Source organism: Dipodomys spectabilis, unplaced genomic scaffold (assembly GCF_019054845.1).
Source record: "Dipodomys spectabilis isolate Male_0828 unplaced genomic scaffold, ASM1905484v1 ptg000176l, whole genome shotgun sequence".
NCBI classification, from domain to species: Eukaryota; Metazoa; Chordata; class Mammalia; order Rodentia; family Heteromyidae; genus Dipodomys; species Dipodomys spectabilis.
In genome coordinates, this window is record NW_024870853.1 from 1,305,505 (window position 1) to 1,326,891 (window position 21,387).

Sequence of the window (21,387 nt, forward strand, 5' to 3'; positions counted from 1 at the left end):
ACTTCTGATTAGATTGAAGCCAATCTAGCTGCTATTGGTTGGAACTGGAGGACAACAAAGGGTTAGGAAAGTCTTAAAGTGGAAGCTGACTTCCTGGGGTCAAGTTCGTTCTCTCCAACCATATTCTACCTTTAAAGATTAGTCTCATAATTATTTGTACTAGTCATAGTGGTGGCAGGAGCTTCTTTGAAAGCTTTCCTAAGCAGGGCTTGTTGCTTTTCTTCTCCAGCCTCAATAGATACAGGTGGCCCAGAAGTGCCTGGGTAGGGGAAAGAGCTAGGTTTATGCTAATCCAGCGTAGAAAAGAGGTTGAGTGACAGGAGTAGGAAAGGTGCTTGCTAATCAATGCCTGGTAGTTTTTTAGTTTGGGGTTGCTTGGGGCTAGGTCCACTTGCTGCAAAATATTAATTTAATATTTCTAGTCTTAGCTGTTATGTCTGACTGTACAATCTGTTCCCCAAATCCTCTGCCAATGGGGACACCACCGGGCATTTGAGAGACAGTGATTTTACAGAAGATATTCTAAAATTTCCAGGCAAGAGAGAGTGAGGGAAGGAGTGACATTGTCCAAAAAGAAATGTACTCTTTGCCTGACTTATGTAACTGTAACCCCTCAGTACATCACCTTCATAATAACAATTAAAAATTAAAAAGAAGTTCTAAGCAAATAGGAGTTTTATAGAGGAAAGCAGGAATGCAGGTGATGGAAAAACATCAAGGTGTCTGGGCACTCAGCTTTAAAGCTTCCAGAAAAATCAGCAGAAGTACCAAGTCTTAGACTATATAAGTTCCATACTTGCATACTTGAAAGTTCAGCTGTTCATAATAGTTTTCAAGGAACAGGACCTGGCAGCCCTTCACTTTTGCGAGACAAAAGCACAAGCTCCTTCATTTCCCTACAGAGAACAATGTTTCATCCTTTGGAACTCCGAGTCCAGGGCAGATAAGTGAAACACTCATGTACAAATGAAGGCCTGGATATCTTATTTCACTTCTAGCAACACCCCCCCCTCAGAAACTTGGTTAAGACCTTCAAACCAAATAGTTCAAATAATTGTAAAAGCAGCTGGTATTTCCCTAGATGTTTATTAAGTGGCTTCTTTCTAAATGAAAGTGCTGATTGCCAGGCAGTTGGTAGGCTTGGCCTATTCCTTATTGGTCTAGAATTCAGAAGCAGACCAAGGACCTGGGCCTAAGGCTTCTACATGAGAGTCAAGTTTCAGTACTTAGTATGGTTTTTCAGCTGTTTCATTTAGCTAGAGCATGGGTAGTTGAACTAAGAGCTTGCTCCTCATTGGTGGGAATGTGATCTATCAAAAGAGAGAACTGCTTGTCATTGAAAGTCTGTGTCCTCTCTCCTTGCTGACTGCCCCCCCCCCCCGCCCATCCTCCCCCTTCCTTCCCCGCCCAGGAACTTGACCAATCTGTTGGGTCAAGGAACATTCTTTGTGAAGTAGGCTACAATTTTGTTTAATTTTCCTTTTGACCTCTTGGGACTCATATAATATATTCCCAACACTGATTAGCAGGTTTTCTTTGTTCAATACTTCATCTGTCTTTCCACAACTCTCCCCCATTGCAGAAATCAGGGTTATGGAAATCAGATGAACCATTGTTCTTGCTCTGCTTAAAAAACTGACAAGAGTAGTTAGCGCCTGTTAGAGTTGGAGGGGAAGGAATCACAATGATTATTTTTGGAACTCTTTCAGCATTCCATTTCCCCAAGTTCTTACGTTCTCCTCCAATATGGTTAACTGAAAGTTGGTCAACTAGCAGCACATAAATGGCAAAAAGTAGCCCTTTTTGTGTTATGGGCTATTGTAATTTGTAAGGCTGCCTTTTAGACTTGGGTAGATCTTTTTAGTTTATAAGCTCTTGATTTTTGGAACAGAGTCAGATGATTTCCTTTTATCTGAATTGAATATGTGGGGTAAGATGCACTTACTTTCTATCCTCCTTGAGCCTTTGTTGATGCTGATCGTTCACCTAAGTACCTCCTGTAATGAATCCTATATGCAAATGAAATGCGTTCTTGGAGTGCAGCATGAGCTGGGCACAGATCCTGGATGTCCACGATGTCAGACACTTGAAGGACCTCAAGGAGCATTTGTGAGTTATCTTGGTTAGATCAGAGTGAACAAATTCCTGGTCCATTTGTTGGCTAAGCTTGGTTCATCCAAAGCCACCCAGTCAGGCTCTTTCTTAGCTAATGGTGGGGTGGGGGAATTTAAAAGTTTATTGAGACTCATCACCCTGATCTCCGCATAGACAATCAAACTGAAAAAGGCATGAAGTTTCAGGACAGACTCACATTCATATTTTGCACCACAAAAGCCATCCAATCAACCTCATGCCAAAATAAGAGCACACTTGTGAAACTCTCACTAGCAGAGAGCCACACTGTGGTTGAGGAGGCTTAGGTGTCTTTCTATGACCCTACACAAGAAGTGGATAATTGGAAATGAGGCCTTCTCCCACCTGCCCCTGTTGGGCAGGCCCTAGTCTGCTCCCCCATCGTGCTTCTCAGGGATAGGACTCAAGGGACAGAGCAGCCAGGACATTGACTAAAAAGGGGCACACACCCCCTTACGTCAGGATTTCTTCTTAGTTCAAAGCACTGGGGGAGAATAAGGAACTCCCTAGTCAGTCATGACAAGGGTGTAAGAGTGGGAATGCAGAATGTCTGAAGACTTTTCAAGTGCTTGATGATCTCAGCTCTAGTTGAATTGGCCTCTCTGCCATCCAGAGTGTGAGTTAATGTAAAAGAAATGTAGGCTATTTTGTTATGCTTGTGGTTTCTTTCTAAACCCATTTCTCTTCCCCCTTCTGTACTCAAGCCTAGCAAGCCCTGCTCTTGAAGCTGAGGCTTATGTACTGGGGTTGTCGGTGGTTTCATAGTCTTTTGAAAACTGAGCAATGATTCGTCGAGCCAGTGGGTTAGTGGTCTTCAACAGCTCAGCAGCTGAGGGGCGGGACCTGGGAGTTGCTTTACTTCCCTTCTTCTGGAGCAAGGCCTTGAAATCATCATTTCTGCCAGCATCTAGGCTGGTGCTGCCACTTGGTCCTGAGGCAATGGAAGAAGACTCACTGATGGGAGAATCGGCCGTGTTTTTCACTGGTGAGTGGGAGCTTGGCCTGCTGCCTGCAAAACCCTCTCCAGGCTCCTTCCAGCCAAGCAGCTTTCTTTTGGACCTAAATAAGAGACGATCTGGTCTGAATAAATTCTGGGAACAAATATTTAGCAATGCTTTGCACAACTCCTTGCCTAAGGATGTGCTTGAATACATGCACACGATAGTCTTGCAAGCATACTATTGATCAGCTTTCTTTTACCATTAGGTCACCAGTTTCCTCATTGTACCCCTCTCCTGCCTTTCAATGCCCACAGCTGGAGTCATTTGACTAGTGCCTGCAAGGTGAGTCCTACCAAGCTTCTGGGACCAGGCCAAATGTATGGAGTTGAGGCTAAAGGCTTAGATTAGGGGTTAATCCTGTTCTGAACTGGTGTTCCAGCTCTAATAACTGGGCTCTTAGATCAAGGTTCCTTGTCATTGATCCCCTACCTTGTACCCCTGTGCCTCATCTGCTCCCCCTTTGCCTAAGTCCCTGCTTTGGCTTGCTGCCCAGTGCCCCACATTACTTCTTGAGATTTTTGTGCTACTAGGAATTCTGTAAAGGGTTAAATGTCTCTGACTGCAGACAGAACTGTGAGAGCAGATGGAGCCACAATAGGCCAAGCAGTTGCTAGGAGACAAGGGGCCTCTCTCAGCACCTGGTCCTCCCTCTTCTCCCCTCCTCCACTTTACCCAAAGACGTCAGTGAATTTGAGATGTGAGGCCCCAGACAGGGCTCACATACGTGGATATTTGGGCTCCAGTTGCAATTCTAATGGCTGCTTAGAGATAGCAGTTTTTCTTTAGGTAGAAACAGGAAACGCAATTGCAATTAGAACCAAGAACAAAAAATAGTCCAGACCTGTGTATCACAGTAAACAAATCTTCAGTTGTGCGTGAAGCCACAAACACGTCATCCTCTTCCTCCGCAATCCATTCAGCTGTTTTATCACTGATTAAACTTTTCTCTTCAATGTTTGGTTCCACAGTACTCCCTAGGCATAAAAACCAGAAAGCCTGACTTTGACCACAACAGATATGGCAAAGCACATCCATTTTCATGTTAGTTCATTTGCTGTTTAAAGCATCTCTGGAAGGGTAGCAGAGAGGGGATTTTTAATGTCTCCATTTTAAAAAGAGAAACATGAGGTTCTTTTTTTTATTTTTTTGGGTCTGGTTGTGGGGCCTGAACTCTGGGCTTGGGCCCTGTCCCTCAGCTCTTCAGCTCAAGGCTAGCGCTCTACCACTTGAGCCACAGCGCCACTTCTGGCTTTTTTCTTTTTGCTTATGTGGTGCTGAGGAATTGAACCCAGGACCTCAGGCATGCAAGGCAAGCGGTCTACCACTGAGCCACCTTCCCAGCCCCAGAAACATGAAGTTCTGAAGGTTAATGATTTGCCCTCAGTGGAGTGGGGGGAGGGGGGAGAAGGAGGGAGGAGAGACAGAGTCTCTCAGTCATTCTCTCCAACAGGTGACATGAGCATGTGCTGTTTTTTTATTTGTATATTTGTTTGCTTGATGCTGGAGACGGAATCCAGGGCCTTACCCATGCTAGAAAGCTCTCTCACTGAGCCACACCACAGTCCCTTATTTCATTGTAATATACCATCTTAAAAAAATTACAGGACCAAATGCTGGTGGCTCACATCTGTAATCCTAGCTACTTAAGAGGCTGAGGATTTTCATTCAAAGTCAGCCCAGGCAGGAAAGTGGGAGAGACTTTTAGCTCTAATTAAGCTCCAAAAAGCAAGAAATGAAGCTGTGGCTCAAGTGTAGGAACAGCAACAAGCTCTGAGTTCAAGCCCCAGGATGGGCACAAAAAAATCACAGAGCTGAGGGTGGGTATCAACAGAAGGTTAACAAGAATGAATATTGTCCAAGTCATTTATTTGCATATAATAACACAGAACAATGAAACATGTTGAAATTGTTTTAAGAAGGAGGAGAGAAGGGAGAATGATAGAGGTGGTGAAGTTGATGTATACCTGACTAGAAATGTCACAACTAAATTCCCTCTGTGCACCTAAATGCTGATACAAAACTTTAATTTAAAAAATGCCCAAGATAATAAAAAATATCACTGAGCTGAAAGCAATTTAAAGTAATGACTCTCCCATAGCAGGTGAGAGAGGAACTTTTCTGAATCTCAGAGGGAGCCCGTGGAGTCTTAGAAAGCATATTCTAAAATAACTTGTGGCTTTGATGTGGTTGCTTGTTTTAGTTACAGTGATTAACTTATACTCAGAGTCCAGATGAGCTTAAAGAAGGCCAGGAACCACCAGAAGATGCTCATGACTGTAATCCCTGCTACTCAGAAGCAAACAGAGATGGGAAGAACTGTGAGTCAAGATCACCCTGAGCAAAAAATTAATGAACTCTTATATCAATTAATAAACTGGGGGTTGTAGGTACACCTATGATCTAGCCTCACTATGCTTGAGGCCCTAGGTAGGAGAATGAATCACTGGTCTAAGTCTGGCCCCAGGCAAAAAAATGACTAAAACCTAAAGGGCTAGGGGTTTGACTCAAGTGGTTGAGAGCCTGCCTAGCATGTGCAAAACCCTAAGTTTCAAACCTCAGTATCACCAACCAACAAACCAACAAACAAAAGAAAAAATGTCATGGGATTTTGATGTTCAATGTAAAAATTTCAAAAAGGAAGAGAAACATGGATGGGTCTTGAGAACATTAAGTAAAATAAGCTAGTCACACCAAAGAAAGACTGAATCCACTTATCAGAGGTACACAGTTATCAAACTTACAGACTCCAAAGTAGCATAGTAGCTAGCATCCATTAGGAGGAGGAAAGGTATAACACAGGAGTATGGAATTTGAATTTTGCAACATGAAATGTGAGTGTATATAAACAGGAATGGACTGCATGCTTAAACTTGTTACAGGATTATAATTAAAACATCATCACAAAAAGAGAGGAGAACAGTGAGGCACCAGTGGCTCATGCCTTTAATCTTAGCTACTCAGGTGGCTAAGATCTGGGGATCAAGATTCCAAGCCAGTGTAGGCAGGAAAGTCTGTGAGACTCTTTATCTCCAATTAACCACTAAAAACCTGGAAACAGAGCCATGGCCCAAGTGGTAGATTGACAGCCTTGATCAGTAAAGCTAAGGGACAGTGTTTAGGTTCTGTGTTAAAGCCTCAGTACCAGTACAAAAAGGAGACTAGCCTAGTCTTATGGGTTCAGGAAGAATTAGCCTCACACCATCTAAAGAAGTGAGCTCCCTTTCCTCTGGAAGGCTCAAGGAAAGGATGGATGCCTTCCCATCTGCCATGACACCGGAATATGTTCTGGGAGGGTACTGAGTCAGGCATCAAACTGAATTTATTGCCCCTAATAAAAAAAAAAAACTATTGTGTGGTGAGGAGGTGTCCTAGGGCAGGGAATGCACACCAGTTTGAGTAGATGGGATCCTGAAGTTCTAGGATGCTAAGGCCTAGCTTGATTTAATCACCTAGCACTTGAACCAAGGCTTGGCATTGGACACCTGGGTGTCCCAGATAAGTCCTGATGCCAAGGGCAGTAAGGGTGACCTGTGGTTCCTGTTCAGAGTAATTCATATCCTCAAAAATACCCCTATTTTTTGGCCATGGATGAGGATGACTATTTGAAATAACTGCTACTGTTACTGGCATTCTACTCTCATGCTCATCCCTCCTGAGATTATAAGAAAAAGGTGGCAGCCAGTTTACTAACCTGAAGAGTGTGCCTCTTGCCCCCTGTCAGCCTGAAGAGTTGAAATCATCCTTTTACCAGGAGATGGAGGGTCATTGCGAGTGGGGAGATGCTTGCCTTCTTCCTCTAGGGTGATGATGGGGCTTAGAGGCAGCCTTGTTTCTACCACATAAGCCTCTAGCTGAGCTCCAGGATTGGTGAGAGGCAGATACAGCACACTGGGCTTTTTTGGTACTGGAGGTGGGATCTTGCTGGTCTTTTTCTCAGCTTCTTCCTGGCTCTGGAGGCTTATTCTTTGAGGCAATGCTCTCCCTTTGGGGCTATCATCCTCCATACTTGCCCTGGGAGGCTGTTGTGTTCCTGAGAAGAAAGCACCAGAGGAACTGGCAAAAGGCGTGAAAGCAAGAGAAGAGAGGACAGTTGACTCCCCTGGGCTTCGTCCATCGGGGAAGCTGGAGGACTTTGGTTTCCTCAACACTGTGTAGCTGTCTTGAGAGAGCGGTCTCACATGTTGAATAGAACTCTTAGGGGTCATAGCCAAAGTTGGTGAAGCTAGTGGGTGTTCCTCAGGGACTGATGGCGGCTTGTGGATCAAGCTTGGAGGCCTTCGGGCCAGAGGGGGCTTCTCAGCTACAGGAGGTTTCACTTTTCTCTCAGGCAACGTGAAGACTTCTTCGGCTCCAGGTTCCTCTGGATAGTCTGGGATCTCAGTGTCATCTTCTGGCTCAGATTTGCTGACTGACCTCAGGCGAATGGAACGAAGGTCAGACTGAGTAACCATGGGCATGATGGGCTGGTTGGGGCTAGTTTTCTGGGCCAATTTGGCTCCAAAGTTGGTATCAGAGTGATGACGGCTCACCTTGGTTTTACTGCGAATGGAGATACTCATCCCGGATAGATCCAGGCTGGTCGGAGAGGTCAGTGGTAGGTCAAATGACAGGCGTGACTTGGAAATTTTCTCCATTGGTGATGTTGGAGGCAGTGATGACTTCCTCTCGGGTACCACTGGACGTACTCGAACACTGCTGCTTGGAGGGGGTAAGTGGCCCAAAGTCAAGGACATGGAGACTGTGGGTGTAGGTGTCTCTGATTGACTGGAATAGCCACTGGAGGGTGACATCAGTCCTGTAGGCCTTCCTGGAGAGGATACCTCCCTAGCCTCCACCTCAATGGAGAGTTGGGAAGGTGTTGTGGCTCTGGAGGTGGAAGGTGAGGCAAGAGACTCAGAGCTGCCCTGAACTTGAGTGCACTCGATGACTGTGGTGCCAGTGGCAGTGCTAGAGCTAGACAAGGATTGATAGGTGTCACTAGACTTCCAGTCAGTAAGATACCAGGGGTGGGAGAAATGAGTACCTTCTGGATCTTTGAGGGTTGGCACCGCTGGGTGACCCTGAGCATCTGGGTGGAGTGAGTGAGGATGTCCTTGATTTTCTAAGGACAGGCAAAGGCTCCTGGGTCTCTGGTCCTTGGGCAATGCTGTTCCACCTTCTGGTAAGAGGATGGGCTCATCTTTGACCAGAGAGACACTGCGCATTGGTGGGCAAGGCTTCTTTTTGGCCTTCTTGAGTGAGATGCTTTTGGACCTCTGTCTTCTGTGCCGGGCCTCTTGCTCGGCATTAAGTGACATGATGTTATCAGCACTGTTACTGCCTTCTGAGATTGTGCTGGCATACGGTAAGGCACAAGCCTCGCTGGTCTTGAGCTCTTCATCATAGCTCCCTACTGTGGTACCTGAGTCTGTGGGCACAGACAGTGATCGCTCCCGGAATCTATTGGCTCCACCTGGGCCTGTCTCTAGCCTCAAAGTACCACTGGTCAGAAGGCCAATCTTGGGAGGTCTTCCTAGTGTTTGTCTTCGTTGAGTAGGATGCTCTGAGTATTTGGTTACCCCACTGCATCCTGCCGGGTTATCATGAGTGACAAAGACAGTAGCAGCCTCCTTAGGAACCAGAGGTTGGAGGGTGTTCACCCAAGAATTCCCCAAGGAAGGAGCTTTTCCATTTTCATTGACTTGGTTACTCTGGTTGTTGGCACTTGGAGTCATATAGGTGAAAGTATCTCCCTTCCTAGAAGGGGAGAACGTTGATTCTGTTGGTCCATTGCAAGAACTGGGGACACTATATACCATCCCCATGCTCTCCATGCTAGGAAGATCTGGATCTCCACGTACTTGGTGAGAGTCCCCGGACTGACTGGAAGGATTTCTCAGTCCTGGTGAAGTCAAATTTGGAAATCGTGCTTCTTGCCCAATGGTAACTATTCCATGAATCCCTGGTGGGGCGGAGTGGCTGGGCCTGGCATCCGAGGTGGCAGAGAGGGTCACACTGTCTGCAGGGCTGTTGCTGTGACCTGAAAGAGGAGGGAAAACATAAGAGCATTATGGAGAAGCAGCAAACGATACTCCCCCATCAGCTGTTTTGAGATAGCAGTTACTTTTTTTTTTTTTTGCAAAGAAGCATTTGCCAATAGCTTTGTCAGATTTCCTTCGTTCTTCCTTCTACAAATGAGTATGCTAGGAGACTTGGTCTTTTGCCCACCACTACATAATGAGTCACAGAGTGCCCTTGGATTGGCCAGATAGCTGCCAAAGTCTTTGTAGCTTTGATGATTTCTTTCAGAGTACAAGTGCTATGTGGGACTACCTTGGATTTCCCTGTCTGCTCTCCCTCAAGCTCTTTGAACCATTATAGACATCAGCATACATCAATCCTGGTGACAAACTGATTAAGAACTTGTAATCCCAGCAGCGAACCAGGAGTCCATTATAATTGAACACTAAGTGCCCAGCTGAGATTCTGGAATCTGTTACTCTTAATCTTCAAAATATACCTACCAATGTGATGACACCATTCAGATGATCTCAAGTTCAAGAACCTTCCTGATATACACAAGACTGTTCTATCATTATTATTACTGCTGCTATGATTACTATCTTTGTGATGATAATTTAGACTAACAACCACCATTGATAGAACAACAACTATATCTCAGGCACAGACTCTACAACAGCTCTGAATCCTCACCAAGACTCTCCTGGGTCGATATGATCCTCACAAGATGTAGATGGCGAAGCTGGGGCTCACAGACTATATAACTTGGTCAAGGCTTTATAAAGAGACCAGGACGGGGGCAGGGGAAGGATGGGATGGGAAGGGGAAACAAAGGAGGAGGCTACAATGCTTGATAAGAAATGTACTCATTATCTTGCCCATGTAATTGTAACCCCTCTGTACAGTGTTTTCACAATAAAAATAAAAAAAATAAAGAGACCAGGGCTCATACCAATTTTTCTCTTGTCTGAGTATTTCCTTCTTTCTTTTCAGTGATGGGGATAGAATCTAGGCCCTCATATATGCTAAGCAAATGTTTTACCACTGAGTCACACCCACCCCCAGCCCTGATCTATACTTTTTGGACAGCAATGGTCTGTTAAGATGGTATTTTTAGTCATGATTCCTTTCCTTATCTATGTGCATAAATTTGGCATGTGTGGTTATATTACATTTACAATGGAAGACCATTATGTGATGACTTTATTACCCTACTCTCCATACTTAGTTGCTGAACTTGACCTTGGTTGTCCTTCACCACACTGGCTTTCTCAGGACATTCAAAGCCCCTTTCTTCTGAATTACTCTTGCTCCTCATCCTCATAATGTTACTAAGTGGCAGGACTAGTTGAACAGTTGAGGGGAAGGGTCTGGGAAAGGGATCAGCCGCGTTGGGGTCACCTTGTTCTCGCTGGGAAAAGTTAGAGATTCCAATAATGGTCCGCCTCCGCCTCAGGGTGGACTTGGGGTTCACAGCTGTCTCTGTATTAAACAACGAGTGTCGCAAACTTGCATGTTTATCAAACTGCTGCCCTGTAGCCAAAATAAAGACACTTGGATGCATCCTGGTTTCTGCTTAAAGTATAGTGGAAACTGGCCTTAAGTAGAGAGAAGGAATGATGGCAGTAGCGTAAGCATGAATAGCATCAATGTGGGTGGCACTTCTTCCCCATCCCTCCCAATTAGGTGCTGGGTATTCATGCTGGGTCTCAGAGGTACACCCAGGTCACCTATAAGTTTTTAACCTTGGCTTAATATTGAAACTAACAGAAAGCTTTGAAACCCCTAAACCTGGATTCCATTCCAGAAGACTGAACTCTCTGGGAGTAGACTCTAGATAGAAGTATTTTCTAAGAGTCCTCAAGTGATTATTCAGTTGTACAGCTAGAAGAGAAACATAAATACAAAGTAATAGGATGAGACTAGATTTACTTGTATGTAATCTTTTCTCTTTTTCTTATTTTTGCATTGCTGGGGATGGAACATAGATAGGGCCTTGCTCCTGCCAGGCCAGTCCTCTTCAACTAAGCCACACCCTCAACCCTTGGTTTTCAGAGACAGATCTCACTATGTTACCATTGATGTATTATTTTGGTCAGTTGTGGGGCTTGAACTCAGGGCCTGGGTGCTCTCCCTGAGCATCTTGTGCTCAAAGCTAGTGTTCTACCACTTGAGCCACAGCACCACTTCTTAGGGTCTCACTATGTAGCCTAGGCTAGCCTCAAATTTTCAATCCTCTTGATTCAGCCTCTCAAGGGCTGAGATTGTAAGCTACAATGTCTAGTTTGGTTGTGATCTTTTCTCAGTAAAAAAAAAATCTTATAGGGGCTGGGCGCTGGTGGCCTGTCATCCTAGCTACTCAAGAGGCTGAGATCTGAGGGTTGTGGTTAAAAGCCAGCTTGAGCAGAAATGTCTGTGAGACTCTTAGCTCCAATTAACCACCAGAAAACTGAAGTGGTGTTGTAGCTCAAAGTAGTAGAGCACTAGCCTTGAGCTGATGAGCTCAGGGACAGCGCCTAGGCCCAGAGTTCAAGCCCTATAACCAACAAAAAATATCTTTATAGGGGCCAGGGGAAGCTTGGAGTCTCCAAGAAGTTGTTCCACTGACCTCCACACAAACACTTGGTCACATTCAACCCAAACTGGCTGCTTCATGGTGTGTGAGCCCTGTCTCTCTTAAAGTACTGGATTGGCCTTTGGCTCCTGAGAACTTGCTGGGACAGTGACAAGGTGAGGTGGGATATGGAGCCATCCAGATATGTGTCTCACCTCTTTGTCTCCCAATTAGCAGCTGGCTTGGCAGACCCTTCCTGTCCAGCTGCACTATTGCATGCCTTGCTCAAGTACTTAGTTCTTTGGATAAAACTCAGGAACAGCCTCATTGAGAGTAAGAGGTTTTTAGAAAATGAATTGCTTTGCAAGTCTCTTCTCTTACGACCTTACATTTCTTGGCATACTTCCCTAGGCTATGGGCTCTACTTCATCGCCTATCTTCTCATTTTTTTCTAGATGAATAATAGCAGTGGATAGTCCCATATTCAGGGAACATCATCACAAATGCCAGAGCTGTTCTCCTTTACGTTGACCAACTTTTTTCAGCATTGCAAAGCCAGTGCTGGCTTGCAAGCTCCCTGTAGGTTCCTTTGGGTTAATGAAGTTTAGATTTCATCAAGTCCCTCCTTGTCTCCTTCTCTGGGTCTGGGATCTGTTTATTAGCTTTTTCCCTCAAGGCTGGGTGCTTTACCACTTAAGCCACAGCGACAATTCCAGCTTTCTTGTAGTTGATTAGAAGTGTCTTACAGTCTTTCTTGCCAGGTTGTCTTTGAACCTTGATCCTTATATCTCAGTCTCCCAAGTAACTAAGATTACAGGCCTAAGACATTGGCTTTGGCAAGACCCTTTTTCTATTTGTTTTGTAGGGCATGAAGTGGGGAGCAACAACGAATATGACAGGGGCTGGGAAGGTGGCTCAGTGGTAGAGCGCTTGTCTTGCATGCATGAGGCCCTGCGTTTGATTCCTCAGCACCACATAAGCAAAAAGAAAAAAGCCAGAAGTGGTGCTGTGGCTCAAGTGGTAGAGCGCTAGCCTTGAGCTGAAGAGCTGAGGGACAGCGCCCAGGCCCAGAGTTCAGGCCCCATGACTGGACCCCCCCCCAAAAAAAATGAATTGACATAGTGTTTCCCTAGAGTCATAGCCAGAAGGGTTACATACATTGTCTTCATATTATCCATATCCTTTAGTATGTTTGGTATTTTTGGCCTTCAAATCTTTCCCTTTCCTCCTCCTACTTCCTCTTTTTGTGTGTGAAAAACTTACCAAACAAATTGAAGAGGCCTACCTTCTTGGAAGAGTTAGTATCTAATGAAAGAACAAACTAAAGATAATCCACAAATTTTGTTTCCATATAAGCTTCTAAGGGCATTCAAGTTCCTAACATTGTGGAACATTCTGTTCCACAAGAATGAAGGAAGAGCAGCCAGAGCCCCCTCTTCTGCATTCCTTCATTCCCTGACAAGAGCCATGATTGTGACAGTGCAGGGTGAGCTGATAGCAAAGAGAATGGATCTCCCTCCCCAGCAGTTAGTGAAAGTACATTTGGAGAATGGGTTGTGGTGGCACGGAGAGAAGCAAATAGGTGATGCTAAGTAACTCTACCAGAAATGTTGATGGGCACAAGATCAGACTGAGTGGAGCAGGGCTGAGGCCACCACTTCCCTTCCAAGATTGGCAGAGGGAAGGGGCCATTCCAGGCAGTTTGCTTGTCGGCTGGAGAAAGGCTCAGGGGGGGCTCCAGGGCCCTCACACCCTGGATAGTAGTCTCATCCTCACTCAGCTGCCGATTTGTAGTCTGTTGGGAGAGAGGGTGATATTTGAAAGGGTGTGCTTCTGAAGTGATGAGTGCTCTGACAGGATGACTGCTTAGGCAGTGGTTGGAGGCTTGATCTGGGAGGAAGGAAGAAGGGCCAGGTTGTCAGCTGAGTACCTGCTGTGCAGGGCTCATTCTGGCAGGGTTTCAGTTAGTTCTGCTGGTGAACAGAGGTGAGCAGCAGCTCTAGGGGGGAATGTAAGCATTTCAAGGTTCCCTGTCAGTGGGTGCACGCTGGCTCTCCCAGGTGGGGGAAGAGGCAACTCACCATCAATACAAACTCCAGACGCCTGGCAGACTGGGGCCTTGTGTTGTGAGTGAGGTCAGGGGCCTCATCAGAAGAGCGGAAGGTCTGCCCCAGAAGTCTGGCCTCGGAGTACTGTTCCTCATATTCTTCTGAAAAATAGCACAGTGGAGACACACTCTAGGGGGCCATGGCCAAGTGCTAGGCTGAGGAGGACCATAAAGACAGGGTTCCTGCACTAGCTGCTAGGCCTCACTCATATTGCTTCACTGGGTTATTTTCCTGGTGTTTGAACCACTTGGATATGGAAGTGAAAAAGTTCTGCTTCATAAATAGCCAGAGAAAGAAAAAAAATGAATAAATTCAAGCCATGTTGCTTTGAGGACCAAACCCTCATCTCTATGGCCCCCATACAAGTGCTCTACACAGATGCAGAAGATATTGACTTTTTCTCTTTCTTTCTTTCTTTCTTTCTCTCTCTCTCTCTCTCTCACTCTCTTCCTTCCTTTCTTCCTTTCTCTCTCTCTTTCTTTCTTTCTTTCTTTCTTTTTGCTACAAGGTCTTCTCTTTGAAGCTCTATAGTTCTTCAGATTTTCTGCAACACTAACAAAGAACTGATCTGTATGAAAGAAGAATTTGCCCTGGGAAGTTGTCTGGAGCTTTCTCTTTGGAACCAAGAACTTTTTAAAAATTTCTAATACAGAACTTTTATTTTTAATTTTAAGACAGAGATTTCACTATGTAGTCAGGCTGGACTTCAACTTGTGATCCTCTTGCCTTAGCCTCTCAAGTGCTGAGATTATAGGGATGCACCAGCAAGCCCAGATGCAAGAACTCTTACTTGAGCTTTTGTACGCATGGTTCCACTGTGGGTGGGGTCAGGCCTAAGAAGGAGAGGGAAGATAATTGTGCAGAAGAAGGTGAAGTTCATGGGCATCATCAAAGAGTAAGAAGGATGCATAAGATTTGAATGGGGTTGACTGAAGTGATGATGTAGATAAGAAGGAAGTGCAAGAAAAGAACATTCATGACTATGTACATTTGAACAGATATCTAGTAATATGGAGATTTGGGCTTGTTCTCAGGGGTCTCCAGTTTAATGCCTTATTCTGTACTCAGACCCCTTCTAAGATGTTTATCCAGCCTCAGGGCACATACCTAAAGGGAAGGGAGGCGATTCCCCCCCTCCAAATATGGCTCACTGCCTCTATGGACAATTGGGGCTGTCCAGCATGTTAGAAAAGTTTGTTATCTGGAGGCAGAATCTTCCTCCCTTTGGGTGTCTATTCAATGGCCTTAACTTTACCCCTGGCAGCAGCACAGAACATACTGACTCAATGTGTGGTGGCACTTGGTTATCTGAACACAAGGCTTGAGGTGTTCCTTGACTTTTTTTTTTTTGTCGGTCGTGGGGCTTGAACTATGGGCCTGGGCGCTGTCCCTCAGCTCTTCAGCTCAAGGCAAGTGCGCTACCACTTGAGCTACAGCGCCACTTCCGGTTTTCTGGTGGTTTATTGGAGATAGGAGTCTCACAGTCTCTCCTGCCCGGGCTGGCTTTGAACCGCGATCCTCAGATCTCAGCCTCCTGAGTAGCTAGGATTACAGGGGTGAGCCACCAGCGCCCGGCTTCCTTGACTTCTTGTTGACGTTATGATGGTTGGCAGTCCAATTGGGAGGCTCACTTGGCATCATTGGGGGGATGTAGCTCCATGCCAGGTGCTTTTAGAAACTCAAGGCTAGTACCAAGTTGTTCATTTATGAGGTGCTGAGGATGGACTCCAGGGCACCCCTGGGCTTCTGACATGCTAGGCTAGTGCTTAAACATTGAGTTACATCCCCAGATCAGAGATGTGATGTACTTGGAGAAGCTCAGTCTGGCTAGGAGTACAATATAGGCAACTTTGGGTACTATTTATTGGCCTTAACATTGGTGAGGCAGTAGCTACCCAGGAGATATGTGGACAAGGCTATTGTAGGAGCAGAGTGAAAACCAGAGTTGAAAATCCTGACACTGATGTTCCTTTTATGTTCTGGTGCCAGTATTCCAAAGGCAGGGGCAACTGTGGAGAGGTCTGGAGGGCCCATATTGTGGAATTTTCCCCAAACACCCTGTTCACACTAAGAAGGACTTGATTCATTGCCCTGCCTCAGCTGCTACCCTGTTCCCTCATGGTCTACTGAGTTGAACAATGGGGGAGCGGGTAGGACAAAGTTGGAAACAGAGTCATTTAGAATCATCAATCTGGAAGGTGAAAAAAAAAAAGATGGAAAACATGTGCTGTGATTTTCGACAGCTATGAAACTGTTCTTCTTTCTCTCACTGGTCACGGGACTCTTTCTTCTTGCCTCCCTCCTGCTGCTGTGCTGCTCAACTGGCCTTTGGGCTCTGGCAGCAGCCCCCCTCCCTCTCAGTACCTTGTAATAGGCTCTGGAGATTGAGCTGCGCCTCGCGAAGCAGTTCCTCTACACTCGGGGGCCTGCCCGAGGAGAGGAAAACGTTCACTGGCTGTTGCCATGACGACCTCGAGTGGGCAGTCGCTGTCGAATTTTCCCGACCCGAGTTAGCTGCAGCTAGGGAAGGAGAGAGTCAGTGAGAGGCACAGCCGAGGGGGGGGGGGGGAAGGTATTGGGTGGGTGGGGGAGCAGCGGCCCCAGCCAATGGGTGTTCATGGTTCCCGATGATCCGCCCTTATGGGCGTGGCGTATGTAGATGCCTGGCAGCATTTAAAAGGCCCAGGAAATCGCGGTCCGCAAGATTTTTCCTCGACAGATCCTGCCGCAGTCCGCTCCCTCCCCGCTGTGCCAGCATTGGAGCTTCGGTACTCCTGATCGCTACCACTGCTACTGAGTCGCCACGCCAGTGTCCAATACCTCATGCCTGCTGGCCTGCTCTGCCTTCTGTGAACCCGCCAACGAGGTAACGCGTCCAGGGCCGAGCGGCGGGGCCCTGTGCCCCCAAGCTCCCTAGGTGCTCGCCCCAGTGGGTGTAGCCCGGCCTCGCTGTGCCCCTCCGCCGCACTTCGGTCTCCTCTCGCTTCCTGCCACCCCATTTCTGCCTGCTCCAGCGGCCCATAGCTCCCTTCCCCCACTGCCAGAGCCTCAGAACCCCAAGCTAGTTGAGATGTCTGAGGCGGCAGGAAATCTCAATAGCCTCCGCATGGCAAATGTGGCCCTGCGAGAAGAATTAAATGCCCTTCGTGGGGAGAATGCCAGTTTGGGCCTGCAGCTAGGAAGAGCCCTGGCCGAGGTTAATTCTTTGCGGAGCAATGTCTCAAGCTACATACGCTGGCCAGTGCCCATAGTGCCTGTCCTTACTGAAGAGAACTTTGAGTTCCCGCTCAATGAAATTGACCCCACTCCCGAGGAAGAAGTGCCCTTCTTGTGCTGGCCTCCCCCACGCACGGATCCAGAGTATGTCTCAGATGATCTTTTGATTAACGTGGTACAGGATTACACCAACCCTGACGGGTCCACTGACCCTCCTCTGTCAGTCAGTTCATCCCCCTCTGAGCTGCTGTGCCCTGTGCCCAAGGAGCCGCCCCCGCAGGCCCTTCTGCCACTCCTGGAGCGGCCCGACATAGAGCCTTTTTCAGGCGACCCAGTCTATCTGGCAGAATTTCTGATGCAGTTGGAGACCTTTATAGCTGATCATGAGGATCATTTCTCTGGAGGTGCTGAAAAGGTGGCCTTTCTGATCTCCTATTTCACAGGGGAAGCTAGGGACTGGGCTATCTCAGTTACCCAGGAGGGAAGCTCCCTGCATGCCAACTTCCCGCTCTTCCTGGATGAAATCCGTAAAGAATTCTGTGGCCCCATCCCCCCGCGTGTGGCTAAAAAGGCCATCCGCAAGCTCAAGCAGGGAGACTGTACCCTGGGCAGCTATGCAGATGCTTTTCAGTTTCTAGCCCAGTTCTTGCCTTGGGATGACTGTCGCCTCCAAAACCAATTCCTCAAAGGCCTGTCGGAATTCTTCCGAAAGGAGCTTTTGTGGTCCACTGAAATGGCTGACCTGGATGAGCTGATTCTCGAGTGTGTGGAAATAGAAAGGAAGGTACGTGTACCCAAGCCAATCCCACTTCCTGGGGTTCGCAATGTCTTCTTCTCTTTTACTCCCAACCCCAATGAGGATGAAAATGAAGATGAGGAGCACTACTATGAGGATGAGGGTGAAGAGGAAAGTGGTAACAGGCTTTACTTGAAGGACATGGGGCAACACATGAGGGTTTTCCACCAGGAGATGAGGGAAGAGGAAGAGGAGGAAGAAATGAGGAAGGAGGAGGAAGAAATAAAGGATGAGGAGGAGGATGAAGATCAGGATGAGGAGGGGGATGACGAGGAGGAGGAAGAGGAGGAAGAGGAGGAGATGAAACAGAAAGAGGAGATGAGGAGGATTATGGTTGACGATGAGAATGAGGATGAAGATGTAATTGAGGTGGGGAGCGTGGATCCAGAGCAGGAGCAAGAGAGTGTGGAGATCCATCACTCAGCCCACCATCACTACCATCACCACTACCACCATGGCTTACCAGAGGAGCTGATGGAAATGGAGGAGCCTGTCCTTGTGGACACTTCAACCCAGACTAGCTCCTCAATTGGCTACCATGCTGAGAATTTCCTGGTCATGTCACCTCCCATAATACATTCCAGCCGACGGAGGAACCAGAATCGAGTCCCACTTCTGGAGGGCCTTCCAGGTACCAATTCGCCGTTTTATAGCTCTCCACCACTGATTCGCCGTGCAGGTCGCTTGGGTCAACGCCAAATTCGAAGGCGCCCTCCAGTGCTATTTCGCCTCACTCCAAGACAGGGGGGCCACCGAGCTGCTCGTGGCCGAATTCGCGTGTGAATGCAGGGGTGAGTTGGCCACCCAGAACACACCCTTCTATTGCGTCCCCTGCCCCTGCTACTGCTGCCAGATCTACCCTGACTACTGACCAGTCCTTATAGGAGTTCCAGGCTTGCAGAACCTGAAGAAGACCTGCAGAATTTCAGACCGTCTTGCAGCCCTGACCAGAGAGTGACATATGTCCAGCTAAAGTCACCTGGGAAAGGAGAAGTCAGCAGTAGCTGTTTTCTTGCCATGTGTTTGGCTCATTCTCACTACAAGCTGGAGAGCAAGTTTCTGGGCCTCAATGAACTGGTCACTCCCTTGTGTCCCCCTCTAGTTGTTCCAAACCCTTGCCTCTCGTGACTTTCTCTGCCCTGTGTTCTACATTTTTATCCTGATTGGCTGACTGAGACTTCACCCAATGCCTCACTGATCTGCCCCAATGATTGAAAGGACAGGTTACACTGAACTCCCAAAGCTGCTGTGGCCACTCCCTAGATAGAACTGATAGCAAGCAGGATGGAATCAAGAAATATATCTAGAAGCCTACACTTGTGTCATGCTGTACTTTCAGCCAAAGGGTCTTGGAGAGAAACCTACAGTGAGAGTATACAAAGCTGTATGCCAAATGGACACCTTGACTGAGATTTATTTGCATCTGGCTGACTATGGCAGGCTGGATCTATTTCCAGTTTCTGCACTTACCTCCTCTCAAGACTCTTAACAAGGCTCTTGGGCTAGTTTGGCCAAACATAGGGCCTTCTATAATCACACTGACCTCCTGGACACCCCTCTGCAGACAAAGCTCAACACCACGGTCTCCACTCTCTTTCTTGATGCTGCCTAAAGGGGGTAGGAACTTGGGAGTGGGCAAGGAGGAGGAAGAGGCTGCACAAGTAATTTTGACATTCCTACAGGTGACTCTTGCCTTATGGACAGGGTCCTCCTCCTCCTGCCAGGCCTTGGACTGCAGCCCCCAGCTGAAAGCCTGTGGCAGGAGACTGTCTCCTAGAAGTGGTAGAAGTGGCTCTTGCTGTAGAGGGAAGCCACACTGACAGAGAGAGAGAGAACCCCGCCTACAACCTTCTCTGAGCTTCTTCCAATTCTAAGGATTCTTAGATCTGAGGGGAGAGAGGAAGGTTGGTGCTAGAAACTGCATCACTGCAGCCTTGTGGCCAGATACATTCATGGCTCTCATTTGAGGGTCAGTCCCCCAGTCTACTGCTGCACTTTGATTTTCACAGCATGGCTTAAGGGGTGACTACCTAGTGGCTTAAGGGGGTGACTGTCTTGTATGCAATGCTGTAGCTTCTGGGAGCAAATGTAGATACCCTTATAAACAGATCTCCTGTTCACCAGAAAACACTGCTTCTTCAGTGAAAACTGCACATTTACTATGTCACTTCTAGTTGCAAGATGCCAGCCGAAACTACTGCTGGCCTGGCTTGCCCCTAGACACTGAACTGTCTGCATAAGTGCAACCCAAGTGTCTGAGCAGAAAGAAGAAAGTATAGTAAATGGAGTCTCTGTGCCCCACTGGAGTCTGACAGATAACTTCAGCCCAACTGTAGGATTTTGGGCCTGGAGGCCAGAGGAAGGAGCTGGAGGAAGAGGAGTCACAAAGAGACCCAGTCCTCAGACTGGTTTTGGGTGAGATCTCTGATCATCTATAGGAGGTAAGACTCTTTTTTAAATCACTTGTTTCTCAGCCTGGAGATCAGTGGAATTAGGCTCCTATAACTTGTTGCTGTCTTTTCAAAAGGTCTCACAAATAGAAGAGTAATATATAATCATTATAGAAAATTTGGAAAATAGGGAACACTCTTAAGGACAAAATATCCTCCCCCATTAAGAATCCCACCCATAGATGCATACTTGCTGCGTTTCATTCTAGCATGTTCTTTCAAAGTTGAGATCATCTTGCCAGCTCTAGCTGTTCATCAGCAGAGTTTAAAATGGCTGCCACCAATGTAATTGGGCAAACTGAAGTATTAAGTAACTTCTTGTTAGACATTTAAATGGTCTGTTTCTCCCTCATTCCCACTAGAGCAGGAGTGAACAACCTTATGAAAATGGTTTTGTCTGTTTTTCAGCTTATTTCCTCAGGTGAGAATTCCAGAAGGGGAACTGCTGTTCTTCAAGGCTGTGGACACTGTTTGCTGATGTCATCATGCTGGCCTTGCTGCCCATGTGCTTGTGGAGATGTGCAAAGGACAGGTGCCTTGCACTCCCCTCCAAGGACACCTCAGCACAGGCCCTGCCTGTTCCCATGGTGCTTCTCACCCTGAACCTACATAGCCTCAGCCAGGGAGAGAGCAGATGAACAATGAGCTGGTATCCAGACCTCCGGGGACAGAGAGGGCTTGGATTTTTCTTTGACTTTTTTCTCCCTTTCCCAGATCTTCAATACTTGTTGTGATGTGACAGCCACAAGAGCCGTAAGAAGAACTGTGGGCTTTGGGTACTTCCTTGGGTTTGAGAGAGGGTTGAGGGTGGGTGGGTGGGTGGGAAATGCATGCAAGGGGATGGGAGCAACCCAAGGATTCCCAGAAGCTCGGGAAGAAACCACTTTGAAACAAATGTGTTATTGTTACTATTGTGTTATTGTTGTATTACTTCCGTTGTGAAGATAAGAAATTGCTCTGTATGCTAAAGCTTTCTCTCCTCAATAAAAATATAAAGGGTGTGTAATGATTGTGTCTGTCTGTGTTAGTGATTTTGTTGTTGTTGTTGTGGGGCTTGAACTTGAGGCCTGGGCACTGTCCCTGAGCTTTTGTGCTCAAGGCTAGCACTTTACCACTTGAGCCTCAACTC

The 21,387-nt window shown here is 46.9% G+C and overlaps 2 protein-coding genes across 3 annotated transcripts; one reads left to right on the plus strand and one right to left on the minus strand.

The window, feature by feature from the left end:
* Positions 1–1,416: 1,416 nt before the first annotated feature.
* On the minus strand, positions 1,417–16,818 carry Nhsl2 (NHS like 2). The gene is made up of 8 exons (XM_042694877.1): positions 16,656–16,818; positions 16,161–16,316; positions 13,770–13,897; positions 13,291–13,483; positions 10,536–10,667; positions 6,826–9,153; positions 3,976–4,108; positions 1,417–3,192 (listed from the first exon to the last, which is right to left on the minus strand). The coding sequence occupies exons 1-8, from the start codon at positions 16,816–16,818 to the stop codon at positions 2,868–2,870; spliced, it is 3,558 nt and encodes a 1,185-aa protein (XP_042550811.1). The 3' UTR covers positions 1,417–2,867.
* On the plus strand, positions 16,526–21,084 carry Rtl5 (retrotransposon Gag like 5). 2 transcript variants are annotated; one of them, XM_042694848.1, is made up of 2 exons: positions 16,526–20,249; positions 20,667–21,084. In XM_042694848.1, the coding sequence occupies exon 1, from the start codon at positions 16,867–16,869 to the stop codon at positions 18,589–18,591; it is 1,725 nt and encodes a 574-aa protein (XP_042550782.1). In that variant the 5' UTR covers positions 16,526–16,866; the 3' UTR covers positions 18,592–20,249; positions 20,667–21,084. The 2 variants fall into 2 exon arrangements, with proteins under 2 accessions (XP_042550782.1, XP_042550783.1); XM_042694849.1 differs by having other exon boundaries at positions 20,680–20,752.
* The last annotated feature ends 303 nt before the right edge of the window (positions 21,085–21,387 follow it).